We start from the raw sequence: 23192 nt of genomic DNA, 5'->3' as shown, positions 1-23192 counted from the left end.
GGCCGCTTTAAGCCAAATGCAAACATGCTATAGCTTGATTTATACTTGATTTATAGTTACATTCACATACGTTTACTTCGCCATTGACTCGCCACCATATTTACCGACTTATGTATATGAGTAGCTTAAGCTTACGATGTGCCTTCAACAATTGGTATGCGAACGACTTTGATCTCGATCAGTGAGCCCATCAGGCGGCTGCTTTCTCTTGTGACTATAAGGGCTACAACATGTTACTGCTTTTCTATTACTTATGATACATCGATACAGCCTGGGCCACAATGCGTGGCCTCATTATGCCAGGTGCATACACGCTACAGCTCGATTTATACTTGATCTATAGTTACATTCACGTACAATTACTTAGCCATTGACTCACCACCATATTTACCAACTTATGCGTAAGAGTAGCCTAAGCTTAGGCTTCGTTCACATGCAATGTCTGTTTTCTGTTTTCTATTTTCTATTTTCGGTGTGTCTTGTGATCGCGCTCTGTGCCCTGGACGTCCCGCGGCGTAATTACTGGCAGCGCGAGCCAGTTACTTATAAGAAGCCAGTAATTGCGCCGCGGGATGTTCGGGGCGCGGAGCGTGATCGTGGGACGTGCCGAAGGTGGAGGATGGAAGGTGGAAGGTGGACATTGCATGTGAACGAAGCCTTATGCTGTGCATTCAACAATTGTTGTGCGAATGACATTGATATCCACCAGTGGGCCCATCATACAACCGCTTTCTCTCGTTTACTTTAAGGGCTACAGCATGCTGCCGCTTTTCTTTTGCTTATGAGGCATTAATAGAGCCTGGGCCACAACGTGTGGCAGCATTATACCAAGTGCAAACACGCTATAGCTTGATTGATATTTGATTTATAGTTACATTCATATACATTTACTTCGCCATTGATTTCTGCCAATGGGCCCATCATAAGGCCGCTTTCTCTTATTTGTACAAATGGATGTAGCACGTAGCCGCTTTACTCTAATTTACTGTATTTTGGGGCCACAACGCGTGGCCGCATTACACCAAATCGCAAACACGCTATAGCTTGATTGATACTTGTTTTATAGTTACATTCACATACATTTACTTCGCCATTGATTTCTGCCAATGGGCCCATCACAAGGCCGCTTTCTCTTATTTGTACAAAAGGCTGTAGCACGTAGCCGCTTTACTCCAATTTACTGTATTTTGGGGCCACAACGCGTGGCCGCATTACACCAAATGCAAACACGCTATAGCTTGATTGATACTTGTTTTATAGTTACATTCACATACATTTACTTCGCCATTGATTTCTGCCAATGGGCCCATCACAAGGCCGCTTTCTCTTATTTGTACAAAAGGCTGTAGCACGTAGCCGCTTTACTCTTATTTACTGTATTTTGGGGCCACAATGCGTGGCTGCATTAAGCCAAATGCAAAAAAGGCTGTACAAAAGGCTGCAGCACGTAGCCGCTTTACTCTTACCTAAGCCAAGTGCAAAAAATGGCTGTACAAAAGACTGCAGCACGTAGTCGCTTTACTCTTACCTATGTTGCACCAACATAGTCTTGGGCCGCAATGCGTGGCCGCATTCAACCAGCTTAAAGGATGGCACAGCTACATGACATATGTAGACAATAGTTATTATCTTGTTTGCTTACAATTGCTTATGCCTTAATTTTTTATACCTGGACATATACTTGTCCGCCTCTATCACATACTTGTGCACCTACAGCAAGTTAACTTGCCAACATATTATACATTATTTGCAACTTTTTCAATAATGAATTAATATTACGATAACAAGCACTATACATTGCTACGGGTACCTTTAACTAGCAATTGGCCTAAAAATAGATTCTGCAATTTGTAAAACTGAATGGCTAGCATTCGCATACGCTGTTCCGTACATCTCATTGAACCAGATTATCAATTAATCATTTATTTCTGTTAATACACTTCCTTAGGCTTCCTCTTTTGAGCTGGCAGGGCTCTTCTATCCCTCTCACCTCTGCCATATGGAGTCTATACTTCCTTTCTTCATTTTAGAGAAGCAAATTCCAAGAACTAATATAGATTACCACGTCAACTCAAAATTGAGACAAAATTTGAGATGATGATTATATCAATTAAAAAGATAACATAATCCTATGCAAGTCATAATAACAATCAACGAATCCTCCTTTCCCATTGTCGACAATATTACGACACCTGTTAAGTATCAAATCTTAGAAAACTTACTTGCAGGCTATAACCCCCACATTTCTTATTATCTGGTGGAAGGGTTTAAAAAAAAAAAAAAAAAAAAAAAAAAAAAAAAAATTTGGCACAGAAATTGAAGCAGCACGTATTGTGAGCTCATTCTCCACACCCCCACCCCCCATTCTTCGTCACGTCCCCAATTTATGTTGTCCCCAAAAAGACCCCAGGAAAGCTCTGTTTCATACATAATCTTTCCTCCCCGAAACACTACTCCGTCAACGATGGCATTAAGGACAAATCGGCAACGTTTCGTATGCCAATGCCTCTGATGCTATTCAACTGGCTAAATCCATAGGAAAAGATGCCTACCTGGCTAAAGCAAACATCCAGAACCATTTAGAATTCTCACATTACAAAGACTTTTGTTTCTAATGGGTTTCTCCTTAAAATCACAGTACTATTTTGACAAAAAATTACCCATGGGCTTACGCTCTTGTTGTTAAAAATTCGAAAACCTTTAGTTCGGCCATAGAATGGATAGCTAAAAACAAGTGTCGGATACCTGATATCCTATACTTGCTGGATGATTTCCTCATCCTGTCCCCAACCAAACAAGAATGTCTAAAACGTCTTGACCATTTCATAGATCTTTGTCAGCTGATAGGAGCACAATCAGACAAAAAAAAAAAAAAAAAAAAAAAAAAAAAAAAAAAAAAAAAAAAATAATAATAATAATAATAATAATAATAATAATTCCCCAGCTATTGTAATATCCTTTGCCGGTATAGAACTGGACACCTCACTGCAGGAGGCACGCTTGCCCCCTGGGAAAAATCAAAAACTACCTAGAACTAGTCCATATCCAAAAGGAAAATAGCACTGCATGATCTCCTATCGACCATCGGCCTTAAAGATTTTTGCTGCTTTATTATCCCGGTCGGGAGGGCCCTTTTTAAGGCGGCTTATCAATCTCAATGTTGGGACAACCCAACCCCACTACAAAATCCGTCTCAACAATGAAGCCCGTGCGGACCTTTCTACGTGGCATATATTCCTCCTAACTTTAAATGGGCGTAGCTTTCTCTATAATGATCATTGGTCTTTGTTCCCAGTAGCTTTCATTTTCACAGACTCATCCGGAGGTCTGCCCCCTTTTTTGTTTGGGAAGATTACTTGAAAAACAAAAAAGTAACCATTTTTTCAAACAATGAAGCCTTGATTTACATTCTAAACAATTGCACCTCGAAGGATCATTCCATTATGTTACTACTGAAAAAACTTATTCTACATTGTTTAAAGAACAAAAAATTTTTGAGCCACCCACATACCCGGCGTGGACAATTGTGCTGCTAATGCCCTATCTCGGCCTAATTTACAGGCCTTCAGAAGACTGCAACCACTGGCAGATCCTCACCCTACGTCCAAACACCAGGAGAACTTACAGCAAAATTGAACCTTTTTATTGAATTTATATCTATTATATATATTAAAAAAAAAAAAAAAAAAAAAAAAAAAAAAAAAATGGCCTGAGAACATTCCCTTCAGATCCAACAGCGACGACCCTATTTGTACATTATCTAAGTGAATGATACAAGCCATCATTTACCAGGACACACCTCCCTGCGTTAAGCTATAAATACAAGATGGCAAGCATCTCGGACTCAACATCTGCTTTCATAGTGAAACAAACAATTCGGGGCCCGAAGAAGAAAAACCCCTCATGCGACACAAGGTCCCCAGTTACTTTGTCAATCCTACTTATGTTGATACAGATCCTCACCGTCGGTATGCAGTCAGCCTACAAAGTACACTTAATGGCTGCCATGTTTACGCTTGCATTCTTTGGACTCTTAGGGATAAGTGAAGTTGTATCTAGTGAAACTGACCACCATCTTCAACTGGGCAATGTTAAGATGAATCAGTCTGAAGGTGCCATCACCTTATATCTCCCTTCTTTTAAACATGCAGGTCAGAACTCAAATCACACGGTGATAATTCGCAAGAGGATGCCTAAGGTATGTCCTGTGAGATGGGTCTCTGAATATGTATCCCTACGCCCTAGCACAAGCAATAGACAACTAGAGGATCAGAGAGGCGATACCGCCTCCAAATATTGTACCACCAGCTGGAGCAAGCGCATTCGTATAGACCCCCACATACACAAAATAAGGGACACAGCCACCAGTTTTGTGCTTGACAAGCTGTAAAAATGCAATCAACAAGAATTTTTAAACTATTGCAAAAAATATATATGGTACAATCAAATTTAAATTCTTCGTAAGGTAGGTCAAGGGTCAATTTCAAGGTCACAGTAAATTGCCAGTATATGACTTGAATCCAGTTTTGGAGATAAAAGGGAAGCAAAATTTGCAAAATTCAGTTCATGGTGAAAAGTAGGTCAAAGGTCAATTTCAAGGTCACATTTAGATTGCCAGTATATGACTTTCTATTCAAGTTCAATAGTAACTATGGACCTATCTCTGCCAGTTTTGGAGATAAAAGGGAAGCAAAATTTGCAAAGTTCAGTTTATGGTGAAAAGTAGGACAAAGGTCAATTTTAATGTCACATTTATAATGCCAGTATATGACTTCCTATTCAAGTTCAATAGTAACTACGGACCTATCTCAGCCAGTTTTGGAGATAAAAGGAAAGCAAAATTTGCAAAATTCAGTTCATGGCGTAAAGTAGGTCAAAGGTCAATTTTAAGGTCACATTTAGATTGCCAGTATATGACTTCCTTTTCAAGTTCAATAGTAACTATGGACCTATCTCTGCCAGTTTTGGAGATAAAAGGGAAGCAAAATTTGCAAAATTCAGTTCATGGTGTAAAGTAGGTCAAAGGTCAATTTTAAGGTCACATTTAGATTGCCAGTATATGACTTCCTTTTCAAGTTCAATAGTAACTATGGACCTTTCTCTGCCAGTTTTGGAGATAAAAGGGAAGCAAAATTTGCAAAGTTCAGTTTATGGTGAAAAGTAGGTCAAAGGTCAATTTCAAGGTCACATTTAGATTGCCAGTATATGACTTCCTTTTCAAGTTCAATAGTAACTATGGACCTATCTCTGCCAGTTTTGGAGATAAAAGGGAAGCAAAATTTGCAAAGTTCAGTTTATGGTGAAAAGTAGGTCAAAGGTCAATTTTAAGGTCACATTTAGATTGCCAGTATATGACTTCCTATTCAAGTTCAATAGTAACTACGGACCTATCTCAGCCAGTTTTAGAGATAAAAGGAAAGCAAAATTTGCAAAATTCAGTTCATGGTGTAAAGTAGGTCAAAGGTCAATTTTAAGGTCACATATAGATTGCCAGTATATGACTTCCTTTTCAACTTCAATAGTAACTATGGACCTATCTCTGCCAGTTTTGGAGATAAAAGGGAAGAAAAATTTGCAAAGTTCAGTTCATGGTGAAAAGTAGGTCAAAGGTCAATTTTAAGGTCACATTTAGATTGCCAGTATATGACTTCCTATTCAAGTTCAATAGTAACTATGGACCTATCTCTGCCAGTTTTGGAGATAAAAGGGAAGCAAATTTTGCAAAATTCAGTTCATGGTGTAAAGTAGGTCAAAGGTCAATTTTAAGGTCACATTTAGATTGCCAGTATATGACTTCCTATTCAAGTTCAATAGTAACTATGGACCTATCTCTGCCAGTTTTGGAGATAAAAGGGAAGAAAAATTTGCAAAGTTCAGTTCATGGTAAAAAGTAGGTCAAAGGTAAATTTCAAGGTCACATTTAGATTGCCAGTATATGACTTCCTATTCAAGTTCAATAGTAACTATGGACCTATCTCTGCCAGTTTTGGAGATATAAGGGACTAGATGTTATAATTTTGGAGTTACCATAATGTGCCTTAAATTTCGTACAGAAAAAATTAATTAAAATAAAGAAAATGTCATTTTGGTCAAAATTCTTGAAATAGGAGGTGCTCTGAAGTTTCAGAAGTTCAAATTTGATGAAATAATGTCATTTTTGAACACAAGTTGTCTGCTTTGCCAAGCCTTATGTTTTATTTTTCCAGAGTTCAAAATTTATTATCCATTACCATACTGCACATTTTGCTTTTACCACCAATATGTACTTTTTGATACAGCGTAACTCGAAAACCGTATGGAATACAAAAAAACCGAGACCACCTCCAGTGTTGGGCTTTACATGCTCTACAAAATGCAAAAAAGAATGGGTCTCTAGCATTAACGGTTCCCGAATTAGAGACAGTTTTCAGTTTCGGTATCTTATGGCCGCTACTCCCGTGAAAATGCACCGATTGACCCCAAATTCATGGAGATGAAAGATGACCTGAAGGGTAACACTTTCCAATAATATTATTGGTTAAGTCTGTGTGATGTCTGAATAACAGGGCAAAAAAAATTTTTTTCGTGAAAAATTTCATTTTTTTGAAAATTTTGGCCCATTTGACCTTGAAGTAGAGGTCAAAGGTCAAATCCAAGGATATATTTGAAATCTACACATATGACTTTTGGAAAGCCGTCTATAGAAATTTTTCCCATAACTCCTTCCGTAGGGTAGATAATTAGCATTTAATTTTGCCATTTTTAGACAAGGGTGCATTGCAATGAGTGCCACACCCAGACCCCAATACCGACAAAGCCCAAATTTTACGTGGAACGAGTTGAGATTATAGGTGACCTAAATCCATGAGATGGGTACTGGGGCCCTTACCGTCTAGGAGGAGAAGCGGTAACGGTAGCCGTCCGGCGGAGCCGGCGGAGCCAACGGAGCCGGCGGAACGATCCGGACGGGACCGAAACCATGTGTACCGCCAGCGCTAACGCTGGTGGTACAATAAATTCTTCGTTCACGCTGAAGGATCCCCAGTTCGCTCCCAGGATTTCATTAAATGCTTGGACAACGGTGTGAAGACAGCTAACCTCTCCCACCTGAATATTAAAAGCCATAGCTTTCGCATTGGCGGTGCTACGCTTGCAGCAAGTAGCAGCATGTCGGAAACTCGAATCAAACTCCTAAGCAGATGGAGATCCGATACATATATGAAATACCTCCGGTTTTAACTATTTTATGAATTTTATATTATTTAAGATTCTTAGCACTAGCGACTAGAAGTGTCTATTAATCAGTTCATATTTTCTTCCAATATGCTATGGCACTAGCGACTGGAAGTGTCAATTAATCAGGTCACGTCTTCTTGCAATATGCTAAGACCAATAGCGGCTGGAAGTGCCACTTAACCAGATCATGTTTTCATTCAATATACTAAGCAGAGACCATACACAAAATCTGGGCACCAATATTTTATGCACATGACCATTGTATTCAACAATAGAATAATGTATATTATAGAATGTCAGTATTAAGGATTAATTGTCACTTAACCGTTCTTGCCTTGGATTCACTAGTCCGGGAGCGTAGACAAACTGAGCATGAACAATCACTGTCATGCAGATTGCTTACTAATTAGATGTGTAAATGCCAAAAAATCCTCCATGATCCTCGGTCCAGGGGTCTTGGTTCGTGGGGATTTTTAAGTTCTAGAAAATTACATAGTTAGGATAGAGATTCAGTATTCATATTTGATAGATATATTCCCATCACCTTGATGGGTCAGCTTCCAAATGCCTCCATGGTCCTCGGTCCAGAGGTCTTAGACAGTGGAGATCTTTGAATTGTATAATTTATATAGTAATTCTGTATTCCATTTTGATAGACATTAAATCATATTTGTATTTTACAAGATACTCTCAGCCTGTTTCTTACAATTTTTACACATTATACAAATTTTTGGGTGGGGCAGAAAACTTACCGAGCTTCACCATTCGGTTTTACGATAAGTTTTCTATGGCGGGAAGTAATCCCCACCTTTTATGATCTACAGAGTTAAGCTTTAAGCTTTGCGTAATCCAACATAATATTATGTAATTGGCAGCTCGCGAACCGCGATCCATTACGTAGGAAGTGACTCCATTGCCCCATTACTTTATCCATTATCAACCATTAGATCATAAAATGAACAAAAATTTGATATATGAATATAAAGTCTTAGCTAATGATAAATAAAGATTATTGCATGCCCATAATCTAATTTATCAAGCTAAGATTTTACCCGAGTCGCTTCCTACAGCTGCCTCTGTAAATAACATTACGTCATCCACTTAACCTTATGGCACTATTAGCCAATCGCGCCGCGGGTTTGAATCACGTGCGGAGGAAGACAGAGACCACGCATCTTGTGCACATTCCTGAAGACACTCTTTGGCTTACAGCTCAGCCACACGGACAAATAAGACAAGCGCGTAAGTAGAAGTCAACACCAAATAACATCAATACCGATCAAGGGTAAGTTACTACCTTCGTTTATTCACTTTCCCACCCAACCCTGTCCCCCGTTTACATTCAACTCACATGCTTCTGTTTTCATTTCTCAACACTTACCTAGTATCAAAATTTATGATACTCAATTTATTGGCGGGAAGTAATCCCCACCTTTTATGATCTACAGAGTTAAGCTTTAAGCTTTGCGTAATCCAACATAATATTATGTAATTGGCAGCTCGCGAACCGCGATCCATTACGTAGGAAGTGACTCCATTGCCCCATTACTTTATCCATTATCAACCATTAGATCATAAAATGAACAAAAATTTGATATATGAATATAAAGTCTTAGCTAATGATAAAGCTTTTTATGACTTTGCCACTCTTGCCACTGTTGTGATTGGTGCTGACTCTGTAGAGCCCCTTTAAAGACCAGGGTGTACTCAGCTCAAATTAAATCAGGCCTACCCAACTACCAGACTCGGCACTGAATGATCCTGAATTCACCAGTAGATCAGACCATACTACCCGTTTTCAAGGTGTGTGTAAGATCGTATTACACAGTATCATACCCTGAACAAATTTTGAGTGGTGATGCAATGCTTTTCAACCCCGCTGAGAATCGTCACTATCACATCGCGTACTAGGCAAGAGCGGTGTCACGTCTGATACTGTGTAATGCGAACTGACACACACCTTGAAAACGGGTAGTGTGGTCTGATCTACCGGTGAATTCAGGATCATTCGGTGCCGAGTCTGGTAGTTGGGTAGGCCTGTAAGTCACCCAGGTTGGGGTGTTGTGGTCAAGAACTGAGAATAATGGAAAGCTGAGATTTGAAAAGTCAGGGAACACAATGTGATCTATCATTATAGCAGAGAGCAGAGTGTCAGACACTTGCAAATAACAATAACAGTCGTTAACATTCTTTGATTTTGCTACATTTTATCCTCCTGTTTTTTTTTTTGTGAAGTCTTACTGACAGTTATGCTAAAAAAACATTTAAAAAACATCACAAAAACAATCATGAAAACAACATCATCAAAATGCAATACTTCATACCAGGTCTTATTATATTAATAAACCAAAAGAAAAAAAAAAATTAATAAAAAATTGCCAAGTTTTAGGGGAAAAATAAGGGAACACGTAGAGCACAAGTAAAAAAGCCTACTGAAAAAGAACAAGTAAATTTGCAACGATTTGCACTGTTACTGTCGGGAAGGCTTGGATTTGCCAAAGTAGAAAAATAAATCTAACAAAATGACACTGCAAACGTCCTGCAGTCGTATAACCTCGCTAGTAGTAAACTGTTGGTACTTTGCCCAATAAGTCAATGATTTCTTAGTGAGAAAAAACTGGCTGAAACACACTGTGCTTGGAGCAACATGGCAGCAGGTCCCACTGGGTGTTTATTCTTTGTTACAAGATCTCTTTCTCCACTGATCCTCTCTCTTTCTCTCCCCCCACCCCCCTCCTTGTTACTCTCTCCCTGCGGCATGCACATTTGCACACACACACACACATTCCCTTATAGAGTACACACACAAATAAAAAAAAAATTCTGAAAAAAGGAAACAGGACATTTTACATTTTATGTCTACAGTTAAGTTGCACATGGGTGACATACCTTTAAGTCTAAATGTACCACATTCCTGTCATGTAGAAATACCAGCCCTTCCATGATCTGCCGCATTAGGTGTATTACCTCCTTCTCTTTGAATGATTCTTCTTCATCAATGTGGTGAAAGAGTTCCCCGCCTGCAGCACTGGGGAAAAAAATAATTAAAAATTGTAAAGGATGTTTGTTATCACTTTGACCCAAGGTACAAATTTATGGGTATAAAAGTATTATGACTTTTTTACTTGCAAATTTACCTAAGGTACTTAGCAAAACAAATAAAATCAGACTGTATGTGACTGAATCTTCATGAAACAGGAAAAATGAAGATTTCTAAATATTTAGCAAAGATAAATAAAAAAATAAAAATAATATACATGAATAAATAAATACAATAATGAACAAGTAAATGAAAGAATATATGAAAGAAAGAATTAAGAAAGATAAAACATGTTATGAAGCTGGAATGTTGGTCAAATACAACATGATTATCTCGTAAAACTGATACAAACACCATAATGAAGACTTCTCAGTCTCTGAGGTCAAAACAATGAAACGGACATAAAAACTGGAATAAAATGTGTCAGAACTCATGAGGGTGCATCCGAGTGTCAGAACATCAAATGAACCGACAGACATTCCTCAACGAAAATGACACGAGACCATGACCGTAAGGGTCAAATCAGGGGAATTATAGACAGACTATCAACAGATACTATCTACGATACAGTATTTACTTGCAATTTTCACACATTTCCCTTTTACTTATTTTTCTTAAATTCATACAAGACTTATAGTTTTCAGACACTTACAACAACGCATCTCTGATTCAAAAACCAACAAACCTTTCAATTATACTTAAAAATCAGCATTTTCAAACATTACTGACAAAACCAGCTTTGTAGAGGGCAGGGAGGAAGTAAGCAAGGGAATAATTCATGTTGTCTAGATTTATAAAGTGATTACCGTAAACAAAGTGAATGGACTTCTGATGCCAAAAATGTCACCAGGGGGTCACCTCACAGCTTTGAAGAAGATGACCCTGTCTGACCGTTCTTTACCCCCTGGTGACTACAAAAGTTTCACATTTCCTGGATTTCACTCCACATCTCTCTCTCTCTTTTTGGTGAAAATCAATGAACAAAAACCACAACGGCAGTGACTGACACTTGTTCTTGTAGAAAGTACATGGAGGTTAAGCACACTGGTATTCCCTTAAAATGATAAACGCTTGTGGCACATTTTGTAAATTGTGGTCCATGGGCAAAACTTTTCACACATTATGTCTTTTAAGTTGAACAAATCACTGAATGCTCTTGGCACGTACTCTGTCTAACACACACAAGCAAGTATGCTGACATAACTTTATAGACTATACCTTCATTTTTTTTCTTTTTTTTTTTCATAATTTTGAGACCAAAAACATATCCTGAAGTTGAGAGTCTTAAGTGGCAGCAATCATCTACTAAAATGCATACAGGAACAAAATGGAGTCAATTGTGAATTAAATAAAACACAAAGTTCAACACCTCCGGAGACGTCTCACTTCCTGTCTTCTCACTCAGATCATTGATGAAATGTGTACATTAAAAGAGAAAGCATGGTGGTGCACATCTGTATATTATAATGTAAAACATACATCAGAACAATGCCTAAGGACGCATTAAAAAAAGATGATCCGCAGACTAACTGACCGCTGACTAAATATGGCTGACCCCACTTAAAAAGCGATGCCGCTAATTCCCTGATGGTCTTCCCGCCTCCACATTGGCCGCCACTGCAGAGGCCTAGCAATCAAACCTCGGAGAAGGGATTTAATTTGTCATGCTTTTCCTTTTAATGTACACAATTAGCCTAACAACGAGTACACTGGGACCCATAAGAATCAGATTTAAAATTGTTTTTTAATACTAGTAAATAAACAAGGAAGAAATTGAAGAATGAATGGCAATATTGATATTGACCTTAAGAAAAAGATCAAAAATGTCAGGAAACTTCTTTTTATGAACTGTAGACTGCCAGCAATATGCCTATTTTATCTTTTTAAGTTCTTTTATTTATCAATTGTGTACTATAAGATCAGTCTTGCTGTATTACAACACCCTGCAGGAGAGAGAAACATTTGTATAGGAGCAGAAAAACCTAACTTCAAACACACTGCAGTGCAAGAGGAAAAAATTTGCCTTTATCTCAGATACACCGGAAATGGCGGAATTCAGATAATCTGGAGAAATGCTATAAATATCTTAGGGTTGGTAACCACGACTTTCTACTTAGAGCTCCCCACAGCTTCCATAGACGGTTCATCTTCAGCTGCGTTCATATCAGTTTCAGTTGTAAACTTGGCCTCAAGACATACCAACCAATTGACCAGTAATACTTTTGGCTGATGCCATTTAACACACTTTTTTTTCTTAATATTTCTTTTAAAGTAAATGTACTTTATTTTTCCTCAACTTTAATAACTATGTGTTTCATACCATCAAAACTGCAGCTAGAACATTACAATTCCTGTGCAGATCATAAAAATATATTCCGACAGTTTGTCACCCATTTTTTTTCCAAAGGGCCACCCCAGACGACAGAATCAATTGACAGTTTTTACTTTTAGTTAAAAGATATGTAAACATGACCTTCCAAACCTGAGGCTGGTCATGTATAAAAAGCCACCAAGCAGTTAAAGCAAAACAATTAGACATATTTTACCAGTTACATAATTCTATATTCTAGTACAGTACATCTTCACTGTCCTCTATTTGTATGTGATGCCCTGTGGAAAATATCTCCTTTTCACTTTCTTCAGAATCCCAAAAAGGTGTCTTCAGAGAAAGTTTATTCAGGAGTGGCCTTGCCTCTCAGGCTTACCTTTTTGTTTAGATCTTTGACTAAAAACCACTGCAAATATTTACATTCTTTGGCAGTTCAAGGTTAACGGAGGTACTTTTGTCAGTTCCTATTTTATATCTGACCAATATTTTTTTCTGCATTTTTCCCCCAACATGAAAATATTTATTTTAGGAAGCTGGAAATATATTTCAAGGAAGCTGGAAATGGACATCTGCTGCTATAAATAAGTCCCAACATTTTTTCACACCATGTTTAATTGATATCTACAGAGATTAGAAGTATAAATAGCCACTGGGCAGTTTCAGGAAATCAGAAACCCCAGCTCCTTCTAAATTATCTGTTGACCATCACAGAGCTGTTCGAGATAACACAGAGGAAAAAAACAGATTGCACCATATCCTGATCCTCAGGTACGATGCATGCCCTGCACGTCCGCTTTTTTCATTTCAAAATCCCCATATGTGCAAGTTGGACAAGACTGAATAACTTGCATGGGAATTTCAATATGAAGATGGCCCACCTCTGCTCTAAAACTTGAGATCAGTTCATCACAACTTGATACACGAGTGGAAGAAACAGGGAGTCTTCACATAATCTCATTGGGATGCCCGGCTGTATGTGATAGATCGTTCCGCTTACATATTTCTGAGATACACCTAGACCTAATGTAGCATATATATTTCATCATATTGGTAATAATAATCATAGTGATATCTGAACTTGCTGCACCAATGAGAAGGATATCTTTGATAAAACTTTGTTTAAAATTTTTAAAGAAGAAAAGAAAAACATGTCATTCTTATATATTATTTTATTATATCTCACTAAAAAAAAAAAAAAAAAAAAAAAAAAAATCATCTCTCTTTTGACACGCCTTTGCTGCATTCTCTACAGAAAGCTCAAGTGACAACAACACCATCATCATCATCACAACTGGCCAACACCCTAAAACACCTCCAGTAATTCACATTCCTCCTGAAAGGTGAGTGGAAACCTTACCCTGACAGACAGAGATTTGTTAACATTCAACGGGAAGTTTTTTTTTTTTTTTTTTTTTGTGTGTAACAGCTCTCTGATTTAAAGAACCATTCTCCCTGGACTGGCACAGACACAGACACAACATGTGTGTGTCGAAGAAGTTTTTGTCCAAATACAAGTACCTTGAAATAGTGCACATGTAAGTCAATCCATGCATTAGAAGAGTGACCTTCAGAAAAAAAATGCAATTACAGCATCTTGTGCGCTAGTGTTACTGTTATGGAATTTTTCTGCATCAGTATGTGTTAAAAGACACAAATTCCATGCTGCTATAACTGATACCCTACCAAGGTCAATACCACGGAGTGTGTTAAAATAAGGGGTCGGATGATTTGTGTAAAAATTAATGACTTCGGTGACTTTTTAACATTTACTGACTTGAATATGTTTGAAAAAACTAAATTTCATTAACAGCAAAAAAAAAAAAAAAAAAAAAAAAAAAAAAAAAAAAAAAAAAAAAATCAAGATCACATACAGAGACATCTGATGGCAACAGATGGAAATGAAAATTTGTGAATGGTAAAATGTTAACAGTATTATTACAAATTATAAGTAATTGGATTATTTTGTAACCATAAAAATGCTACACTCTAGATGAAAATGAGAAATTACAGAGTAGCTTTTCCAGCTAGTTGTTCAAATGACCACTGAATTTGAAAGCAAAACTAAAACCATTTGTGTTCAGCTAGCCCTGAACTTGCCCCCCCCCCCCCCTCTCTGAGTGTAAAGGAGGAATGTCAATCACACCCTTTCAACCTGAGAAGTAATAAATGGCGTACAATAGGAGCTCCTGCCACCACAGGAGATAACAAATGTCTTCTCTAAGATATCTGTGTGATAGGTTCTTCACCATTAGAGCACCGAGTCAAGTAACAGTGCCAGTGTTAGCTTTCTTTATTCAATCTCACTTTGAAACATTACAATGAATGGCTTGGCAGGTACAGGGAACAGCGTCATGTACTTCCACATATCTTAATGCAATGCTGTGACATCTCACTCCCTACCACCCCCCAAATACACACACACACACACACACACACAAAAAAAAAAAAATCCTCATTTGCCCAGAGCAAAACTTGACACAAAAACAAAACAGAACAAAGAAAAACAATGCAAGGCAGAAAATTACTAAATAAGACCGGATGTTTCAAATTCGCTGTAATGGCAACAAAGCATTGACCACGCTCAATCCTGATACCCAATACTGGACATGGACGGTAACAAGAGACGTCCCAATGATCTCTGTAACTAATTCGAAAAGGAAGAGGTCAATTTCTAGTTTATCTGACACAATGGACATCAGGTTTCAGGCGTGATGTGTCAGAAGTGGAGAAAAGGACGAGATACAATAATTCAGTGGACAGACAATTATGTAATGGCCCACAGTTGCCGTAACCAGACCGACCCTCTAGATAATAGGCAGTCACAATGGCGGTTTGCTGATGCCTTGTAAATACAAGCACTTCAGACAGACAAATGTGAGACACCTCATATTAACAAATAAAAAGGTACAATGACAGCTGTGAATGGACATTTACAGAATGATTTTAAACAGAAAAGGGAGAGGTCAGAAGGGCAGTCTTGTTGGACAAGCTACATAAATCTGAAACTTCCCGTAACAGTAAAATAATATCATTTTGTAACTAGACGATGTTAAAATGTCAAAAATTTTGCCACATGTTGGAACAAGGTGTTATAGCTGAGTCTGAGTCATGAATTTGTCATCAGATAATTATTTTTTCTCTCCATCTTTCTTGTATTCCCAGAAGCACAGACAGTCACTTAAGTTTTATAGTAGGCCTATACTGTTATGGAACATTTGTTTGAAAAACATGCTTACTTTTCTTTTAATAGATCCAGTGAAAATTTACAGTATCTTACACCATAAATGATGGATTCCCTGAAAAGAATATTGGTCTTTACTTGTAGACCAAAATGTTCATTAACTCTGACTCGAGCTAAAACAGAAGGAAGTCAGTCATGGTTCAGAGTGAATTTCAAACCAATTATTCCTCTATTTAAATTGGAATATTATGGATTTATCTTAAACTAAAGGAGGCCAATATCTTTTTTTTCTTAATTAAAAAATTTAGACCAAATTTCTGGTAATAAATGGCATACAATGAAAGTCCCTTAATGAAAGCAGTTCCATGGTACCTTTAGCGTAACAAAAGAGGAATTTGAGAACAGAACGAAACCAAACCAATTGAAGAGTTATGAGAGATTTTCGGGAAAAGTGGGTCACTTTCCCCTTGTCCTCCACTGATGCTTCAGTGGTCACTTTGTCATGTGAAGTGAACACCAGCTGACCAGCGCTATAAACACCTGTCTACAGCAGGTATATGATGGGCGCTTATCAAGAGCTGGTTACGCAAACCTGCCGTTCCATTGGATGCAATATGATGTATGGATTTTGACTACATGTGTGCACAAATCACGTGCAAAGGGGACGCACGCTATGACGAGGAGTGTAAAACCAAGTGGTCAAGCTTTACAGAGTTGAAACTTGAGAGATAAAGAACAAACCATCTGATTGCACCATTCAAGTTATATCAATTTCTAGATAGACAGAAAAGGGGAATAAAATAAATGGTAGTTAAAAGGTTGAAAAAATAACAATAAGGAAAGAAACAAACAACTTACTACTCTGTGATGAGAACCAGCTCATGTGATGTTTCGTACACTTCCTTCAAGTCTATAAGGCGTGGGTGTGCCAGCGCCATCTCTAGCATGACGACCTCATGCAAAATCTCACTGCGTACATCCTTGCCTTTCCTCCGTTTACGTATATACTTGGCAGCGTATTCCTGGCCAGAGTGGTTGTCTCGTATTTTGCGTACCACAGCAAACTTGCCCCTGTAAAACAAACACAGAAATTGTAGAAACCTTGCCATAGCATTTAAAATCAAATTTTCAAAAAGTAATTTTTTTTTAGCTTGTTTTTATGTTGTGGGTGGAAGCGTAATTTACATGTATTTTACTTTCTCCATGGTCCTCTTATTCTTGTATCATTAACTTTTGCCATATATGAACATTAAGTCTCCATAACTCTATCTATTTAATTCTTAATGTTTATATTTACTTTTTTATTTTGTTCCTTCATTTTTACCAAAACATAAGAGAAAGGAGTATAAACATACAAGCATACTAGTAAGTTGAAAATTAGACAATTATCTAACCCTACACCCTCATCTCCTTCTCGCTCCATCATTCAAGCTAGGGTAGACATTAGATAATCCTCAAACCTGTCAATCAAACTATAAGTAATAACCTTCCACCAGCGCGGTGAACTTTTACTTACAAGTCACTAAATATGGTGAATTTACTTTCTAAAGGAGATGGAAGGGTCAGTGAAATCTTTGAGCAGAGCAACTCAAGTAAGACAGATTACTTGCTTCAGGGTGGACAAAATTATGGTAGTTTTAGTACCATGTTGTGTTTAATGGTCGTGGCCAATGAATGCGTGCCGTACAAAAAAGTCTGTGTGTTCCAAAGGCACACACGTGCACATGTGAGTTTGATTGACCAGGTCATGCTCTTGCAACTTTTAGACAAAACCCACACTGGCCCACATACACACACATGACATACATACCCAAATACATGCATACACACACCAGTGATACACTGAAAGACAAAACCCTTGGTTTCCACTCACAAATATGCCATCCCCCCCCCCCCCCCCCCCCTTTCATCGTAAGACTATACACAGTGCAGACAAAATTACCCAGTCCTCAAATTTCCCAATAATAGTTTATCAAAACATCAGGAAGGAATTTTAATTCTCTCCCTACTCAGTCTCCTAACCACTTGTTAAGTGGGGAAACACATCTTCAAATCCCAAACAATATAACCTTTATGAAATCATTAGTTGCAGTAATGGCCAGCCAAGGAATGCAAACTGTTCAGATTTCAGTCTAGTTTGGAAGAAATTACTGCTAATTTTGTCTGGACTTCAATAATGAACCATTCACTATTTCTATTTCAGCTCAGGGTCAAAAACCGCTTGAAGGAAAAAAAATTGCTACTGTAGAAAAATGAGGTCCGTTTACACATTATTTTTGATAAGAGATCCTGATAACCACTAGTAGTAAGGCCAAACAATAATTTTAAGTTGGGTAACAGTCAGACTATCTGTCCATAGAAGGGGGTGGGGATACAGCTGGGAGTAGGGTGGGATGGGTACCGTAGGTGCAAAGAACCACTTTTGGATAGAAAAGATTTATAACTCTGGATCAACATTTGATCTAGGTTCGCTGCCATTTCCTTCCACAACTGAATCACAATCAATTCTTTTTTGCAACTTGCAATTTATTTACTGTAGTAAGTTTCATATTACTATTTTATTCATAATAATCTCTTAAACTGGGAGAGAATAACACCTTAATGGTAAACAGGAAAAGAGAGAGAGAGAGAGAGAGAGAGAGAGAGAGAGAGAGAGAGAGAGAGGGAAAAGAAGATAAAAGACCTGAAAGTGTCAAATATTTTCAAATTTTAAGCGGTCATCCTCTCCCTGACCACCATAGCCCCAGGTGAGTAATGAGGAAAAACTGACCTGCCATACCAGAAGTCTAATAGGCAGAACGTATTATATCTTTTATTATATACCTATAATTGGCCATCTCGGTTTTCTTAACTGTTGGAGAAGTCCTGCCTTACCATGTCATTCTTGACCAATCACAATCAATAACAGGCACAAACGAAAAAAAAAAAAAAAAAGGTACAAATTCCCCATCTCTACTGGACACAATATAAACTAACAACCACATTCTTTATGAGGATGCTTTCCAAATTGCAATCTTCACATTCTTCAATAGTTCAATAGTGCACGGCTGAGGGGAGCCTCTTTTCAGACAATGCGTCTGATAAACAAACGTGACAATGTAAAACCTTAAGGTATCTGTGACATTGTGTCGCATATAGAAGAGGGGATCTTCATGCCATTCAAAAGTTCAATAACATTCTTATGGAGGTATTTTACAACAACAGCTCCAAACAATAAACAAAACCGTGTACAACCTGTCTTTACAAAATGTGACATAGCTGTTTAACTGGACTGGGGAGCTCATTTTCTTCATATCGATTGGCTTAACGACAAAAGAGAGAAAGAGAGAGGGGGGCACTTATTTCTGACAACATATTAGCTATTTTAAAAGCACCATGACAAATTTTACAGAAAGATGAGACTATTCCTGAGTTTGCCAAAGTTGGCTCAAGTGCTAAAATGACCACATTTAACATGTGTTGCCCCCTCTCCTGATAATACTTCAAAACCTGACCAGATCTTGAATCATCTGATAAACTGACCCCTCTCTTATGACATTCTTGCAGAGGTGGAAAATATTAAAATAATAATATTTATAAATAAAAAAATGAATAATCTATACTAAAATATCTGAGATGCTTAGTAAATGAAATATGAGATAAGTTACCTTTACTATATCTGAGATGCTTAGTAAATGAAATATGAGATAAGTTACCTTTTACAATAATAATAAATACAAATGTGAGTCAAAACTTATATATAAATTACACATAAATATAAATCAGTCAAATTCACACCCAACACACATTTCCCAATCACAGCTCTGTAAAGATCTGTGTAATATGACTCAACAAAGTTACTGATGAAACAAACTCTGTCCACCAAGGATCAAGTGCAGCTATAGAATAAAGCCACATAACAACGAACTAAAAATGTACTCCTGTATTGACTAAGTGACCAAAAATTTGACCCGTGACACGGTTGACTGCCTACTGACCGATTTCCTGAAATGGTCGATTGGCAATCATATATATTTGTTTGACTTTGAAATAAAAGCTAGCAAATAGTGATATCTGATAGGCATAAACACTATATTCTACTGCTTTGACCCCCCCCCCCCCCCCTGGAGTTTGCTTGTAAACACAAATATTGCCAAAATATTTGGTCATTTTACCATTATGAATGTGAAAAATGTATGAAAAATTATTTATTCCAATGGGTTACTGGAGGGAAAGAAATAGAAGATCAATTAATGATGCAGTCGATTTCGAAAGATGTTATAGCTGAAGGTGGTGCCGAATCTACCTGCCTAACCATAAAATAAATAAATAAATAAATAAATAAATAAATAAATAAATAAACAAACAAGCCATCAAAACTACCCTCAAATACAACAAAAACAAAGTTTTGTTAGGGAAGGAGGGGAGGAGAGATAAGAGCATAAATATCTATCTGGAGGGAACCCATAGATTGAACAACGCATCACAGGAAACCACAGAGCAGATGTGACGCTAACTGTGACAGGACCTACGCCCCTCGCAGACAGCAACACAATGTCAATTAGAGAGTAACACCAGGCGTAATTGTCATAATTGTCACAGCTGATAGTTTTCAGAGCTGTCGAATTAACATGTGTTGCCACAGACTGCCTGGCTTGCAAACTGGACGCCATCTTGTCAGTTAAAATGATCATGTCATCTTAACACAGTGGGATTTTTTTTTTCCTGTCTGATAACACTACCATCTAAATCATCTTGATTTTTTTACCAAATTGCTACAAGATAAGGCAAACAAATCTCATTCATATTTGACAGGGTTTCCCCCCCAAATTTTGAAGTTAGAACGACCTATTTTTTAACAAAAGTTTTTTCCCCCTTTCGTTTTTTTTGGTTAATTCTAAAGCCTGCCCATGTCACACTTAAAAAAAAGTAGCAAAACACCGCCTTAAAATTTGTCTCATAAGTTCACATAATACAAGTCATAAGAGGCATCCCGCGCACAATAACATCACTGCCAACACCCTCTGTGACGACAAAGGCCCTTAAGAAACCACCACCCTCGCACCCATCCATGCTTGTGAGACACAAAAGAGATGCATCAGGGAAAAAATTCCCCAAATTGAAGGTGTTTTTCATAGATGTTATACTAGTAAGGTATCAACAGTTCTGACGCATACTGTGACTGATGGAAATAGAACTATTTATGATTCAGAATCAGGGGGAAAACTGATCTTTTTATAGATTTTACATCGACTGAAATACACATCAGCTCTATTTTGGATTCAAATGTAATCTCTGATCAATATTTTGTTTAAAAATAACAAAAATTGATTTGGTTTTAAAAATCTGGGTGCAAATCAAGTCATGCTGAAGATTCAAAGGATTTTTTTTTTATTATTTCACATACCTGCTCCATATTATGTTTTTAGTGTTAAATCTTTAAGAAAACATTAAAATTGTTAGCTTTGTGGCTAAAAATAACTGAGAACAAGTATGCTAAAATGCCTCTTCGTAAAAAAAAAAAAAAAAAAAAAAAAAAAAAAAAAAAAAAAAAAAAACTAGTGATTATTTCCATAATTTAAAGGACATATGTCATGAATAATAATCTATGAAGACAAAAGCAATTATGTTATCATTTTCATCATAATCACTGTTGCAAATGGTATCCTATCAGAACAAAATGAAAGTCAGAAACTCAGAACACTGCTCCCACATTATTACCAAATAACACGAGTTTCATTTAAAAAATACAAAACCAAACAAAACACACTGGCACGTGTTCAAAACTAGTCGTCGAAAAATAAATGCTCGTGAAAGGACATCTCTTCTTGTAACATAAATAATCTCCCACCTGCAAATGTATACAACCCCCTATGATGATGTCTTAATGTGCAAACTAATAAACCTTCTCTCTACAATGACAAATTATGCTTCAGCGTGGCTGACAATACATTGGCACCGACGGAGATTACAAACAATAACAAATACAATAACAACACCACCGGTGACAACTAAACAAACTCTCCTTCCCCAGGTGTCAGAAACCTGACTTCATTGTGAAATTTACTGCCTTCAATTAGGCAGCCTCAGCTTTGACAAAGACACCATAATTCTAGTTTATAATATACCTCATGTTTAGTGGGAGTCTGTAAATATTACAATCACAACAACCCTGTTTAGATTTTCGCAAGTCATTCACAAATGAAGCCCCAGCTAGTCCCTGGTCTATATAATATAAACACTTGTATTGGGGGGGAGGGGGGGGGGCAATATTTTAACCAAAAGTAGCCTTGTTGTAAAATGAATCACTCCCTTAAACTTATTTTTTCCAAAAGTATACAGTCAGTAGGTAGTTTTATATTGGAGTGGAGTATCATTTATAATGGCCTTAATTGGGGCATGTATTAGTACATAGTTTTGCATGATATGTAGAGTATAGACATGAAAAATATGATTTCGGGACAATTTTCAAACAAAGGTAAAATACCCTTAACTAAAAATCTCTCCCAGTAACTCCACCTGGTATCATGATAAATCCCCCGGGGCTCCCTGCCAGTGTGTTAATCAATTAGCCTGCTGGTACCTGTTACTCTCTATGACTTAATTAGACGTAATCAAATTAACAGTTACTTAAAGAGCAGACAAGCCAATTACTGCTGTGCTGATATAATACAAGATGGCATGTTCTGTGAGATAAGGCAATTAGAACAGGCAGTTTGGAGATGAGCCACAAATGATATGGCAGGCGTATAATGTACCAAAACATATATAATTAGAGGAAAGATACCCCCCCCCCGCCCCACAAACCAAACCAAAACTGCCTTTTTTATCAGGAAAGCATACTAGTATGTATACTAGCACTTATATCTTCTCATCACTCCCGACCTCTCTCTCTCACTCACACGTACCACACCTATGCCAACTGTTTCAGGATGAAAATATTGAACGGAAATGACGACGCAATGATAATTCAACAGCTTCATCGATCAACAAGGTACAAGAAAGATATAACAAGCTGTGATTTCTACAGATGCAAAATGAACACCCATCTAAATTCAGCATATCAAGACAACTTGGAGGACAAATGAAAGGTCGCCAATCTCACAGATAAATCTTTATCTTCAAGTGCCCCCCCCCCTCTCCAAGCCCTAATCATCAACCTTTTAGATAACACCCTATCTCATCAAGCCTCCTTCACATTATCATCAGGTACAAGATACGGCTAATTAAATTAAACCTTTTACATGGCAATAGCTCCCAAAACAACCAGTCTTTAGGATATAGGGACCATTCCCAGACCCTGTCGTACGAGCTGTGGATCGATCAATCTCCAAGGGGATTCTCACTAATTTGCAAATATCTTAAGTGGCTTAGATGTCTGTCACGTCTACCTAGGCTATTAGCGGGTAATCAATTATCGTTTTGCAGCCTCAGTAGGCGTGCCAGAC

General features: G+C 37.6%; 1 protein-coding gene across 1 annotated transcript in view; it reads right to left on the bottom strand.

The window, feature by feature from the left end:
* The window catches only part of LOC106157181 (serine/threonine-protein kinase 17A), a 71512-nt gene that overhangs the window by 24168 nt on the left and 24152 nt on the right, over window positions 1-23192 (bottom strand). Inside the window, exons 2-3 of the mRNA XM_087014300.1 lie at window positions 16624-16836; window positions 10105-10243 (exon numbers count right to left, since the gene is read on the bottom strand). Of these exons, the coding sequence (XP_086870426.1) occupies window positions 10105-10243; window positions 16624-16836 (352 nt within the window). The remainder of the gene's footprint in view (window positions 1-10104; window positions 10244-16623; window positions 16837-23192) is intronic.

The sequence above is a fragment of the Lingula anatina genome, chromosome 5 (genome assembly GCF_051362555.1).
Source record: "Lingula anatina isolate TDL-2025a chromosome 5, LinAna3.0, whole genome shotgun sequence".
Taxonomy (NCBI): domain Eukaryota; kingdom Metazoa; phylum Brachiopoda; class Lingulata; order Lingulida; family Lingulidae; genus Lingula; species Lingula anatina.
Note: the sequence above shows the minus strand (reverse complement) of the source record. Positions and strands in the feature narration are given on the sequence as shown.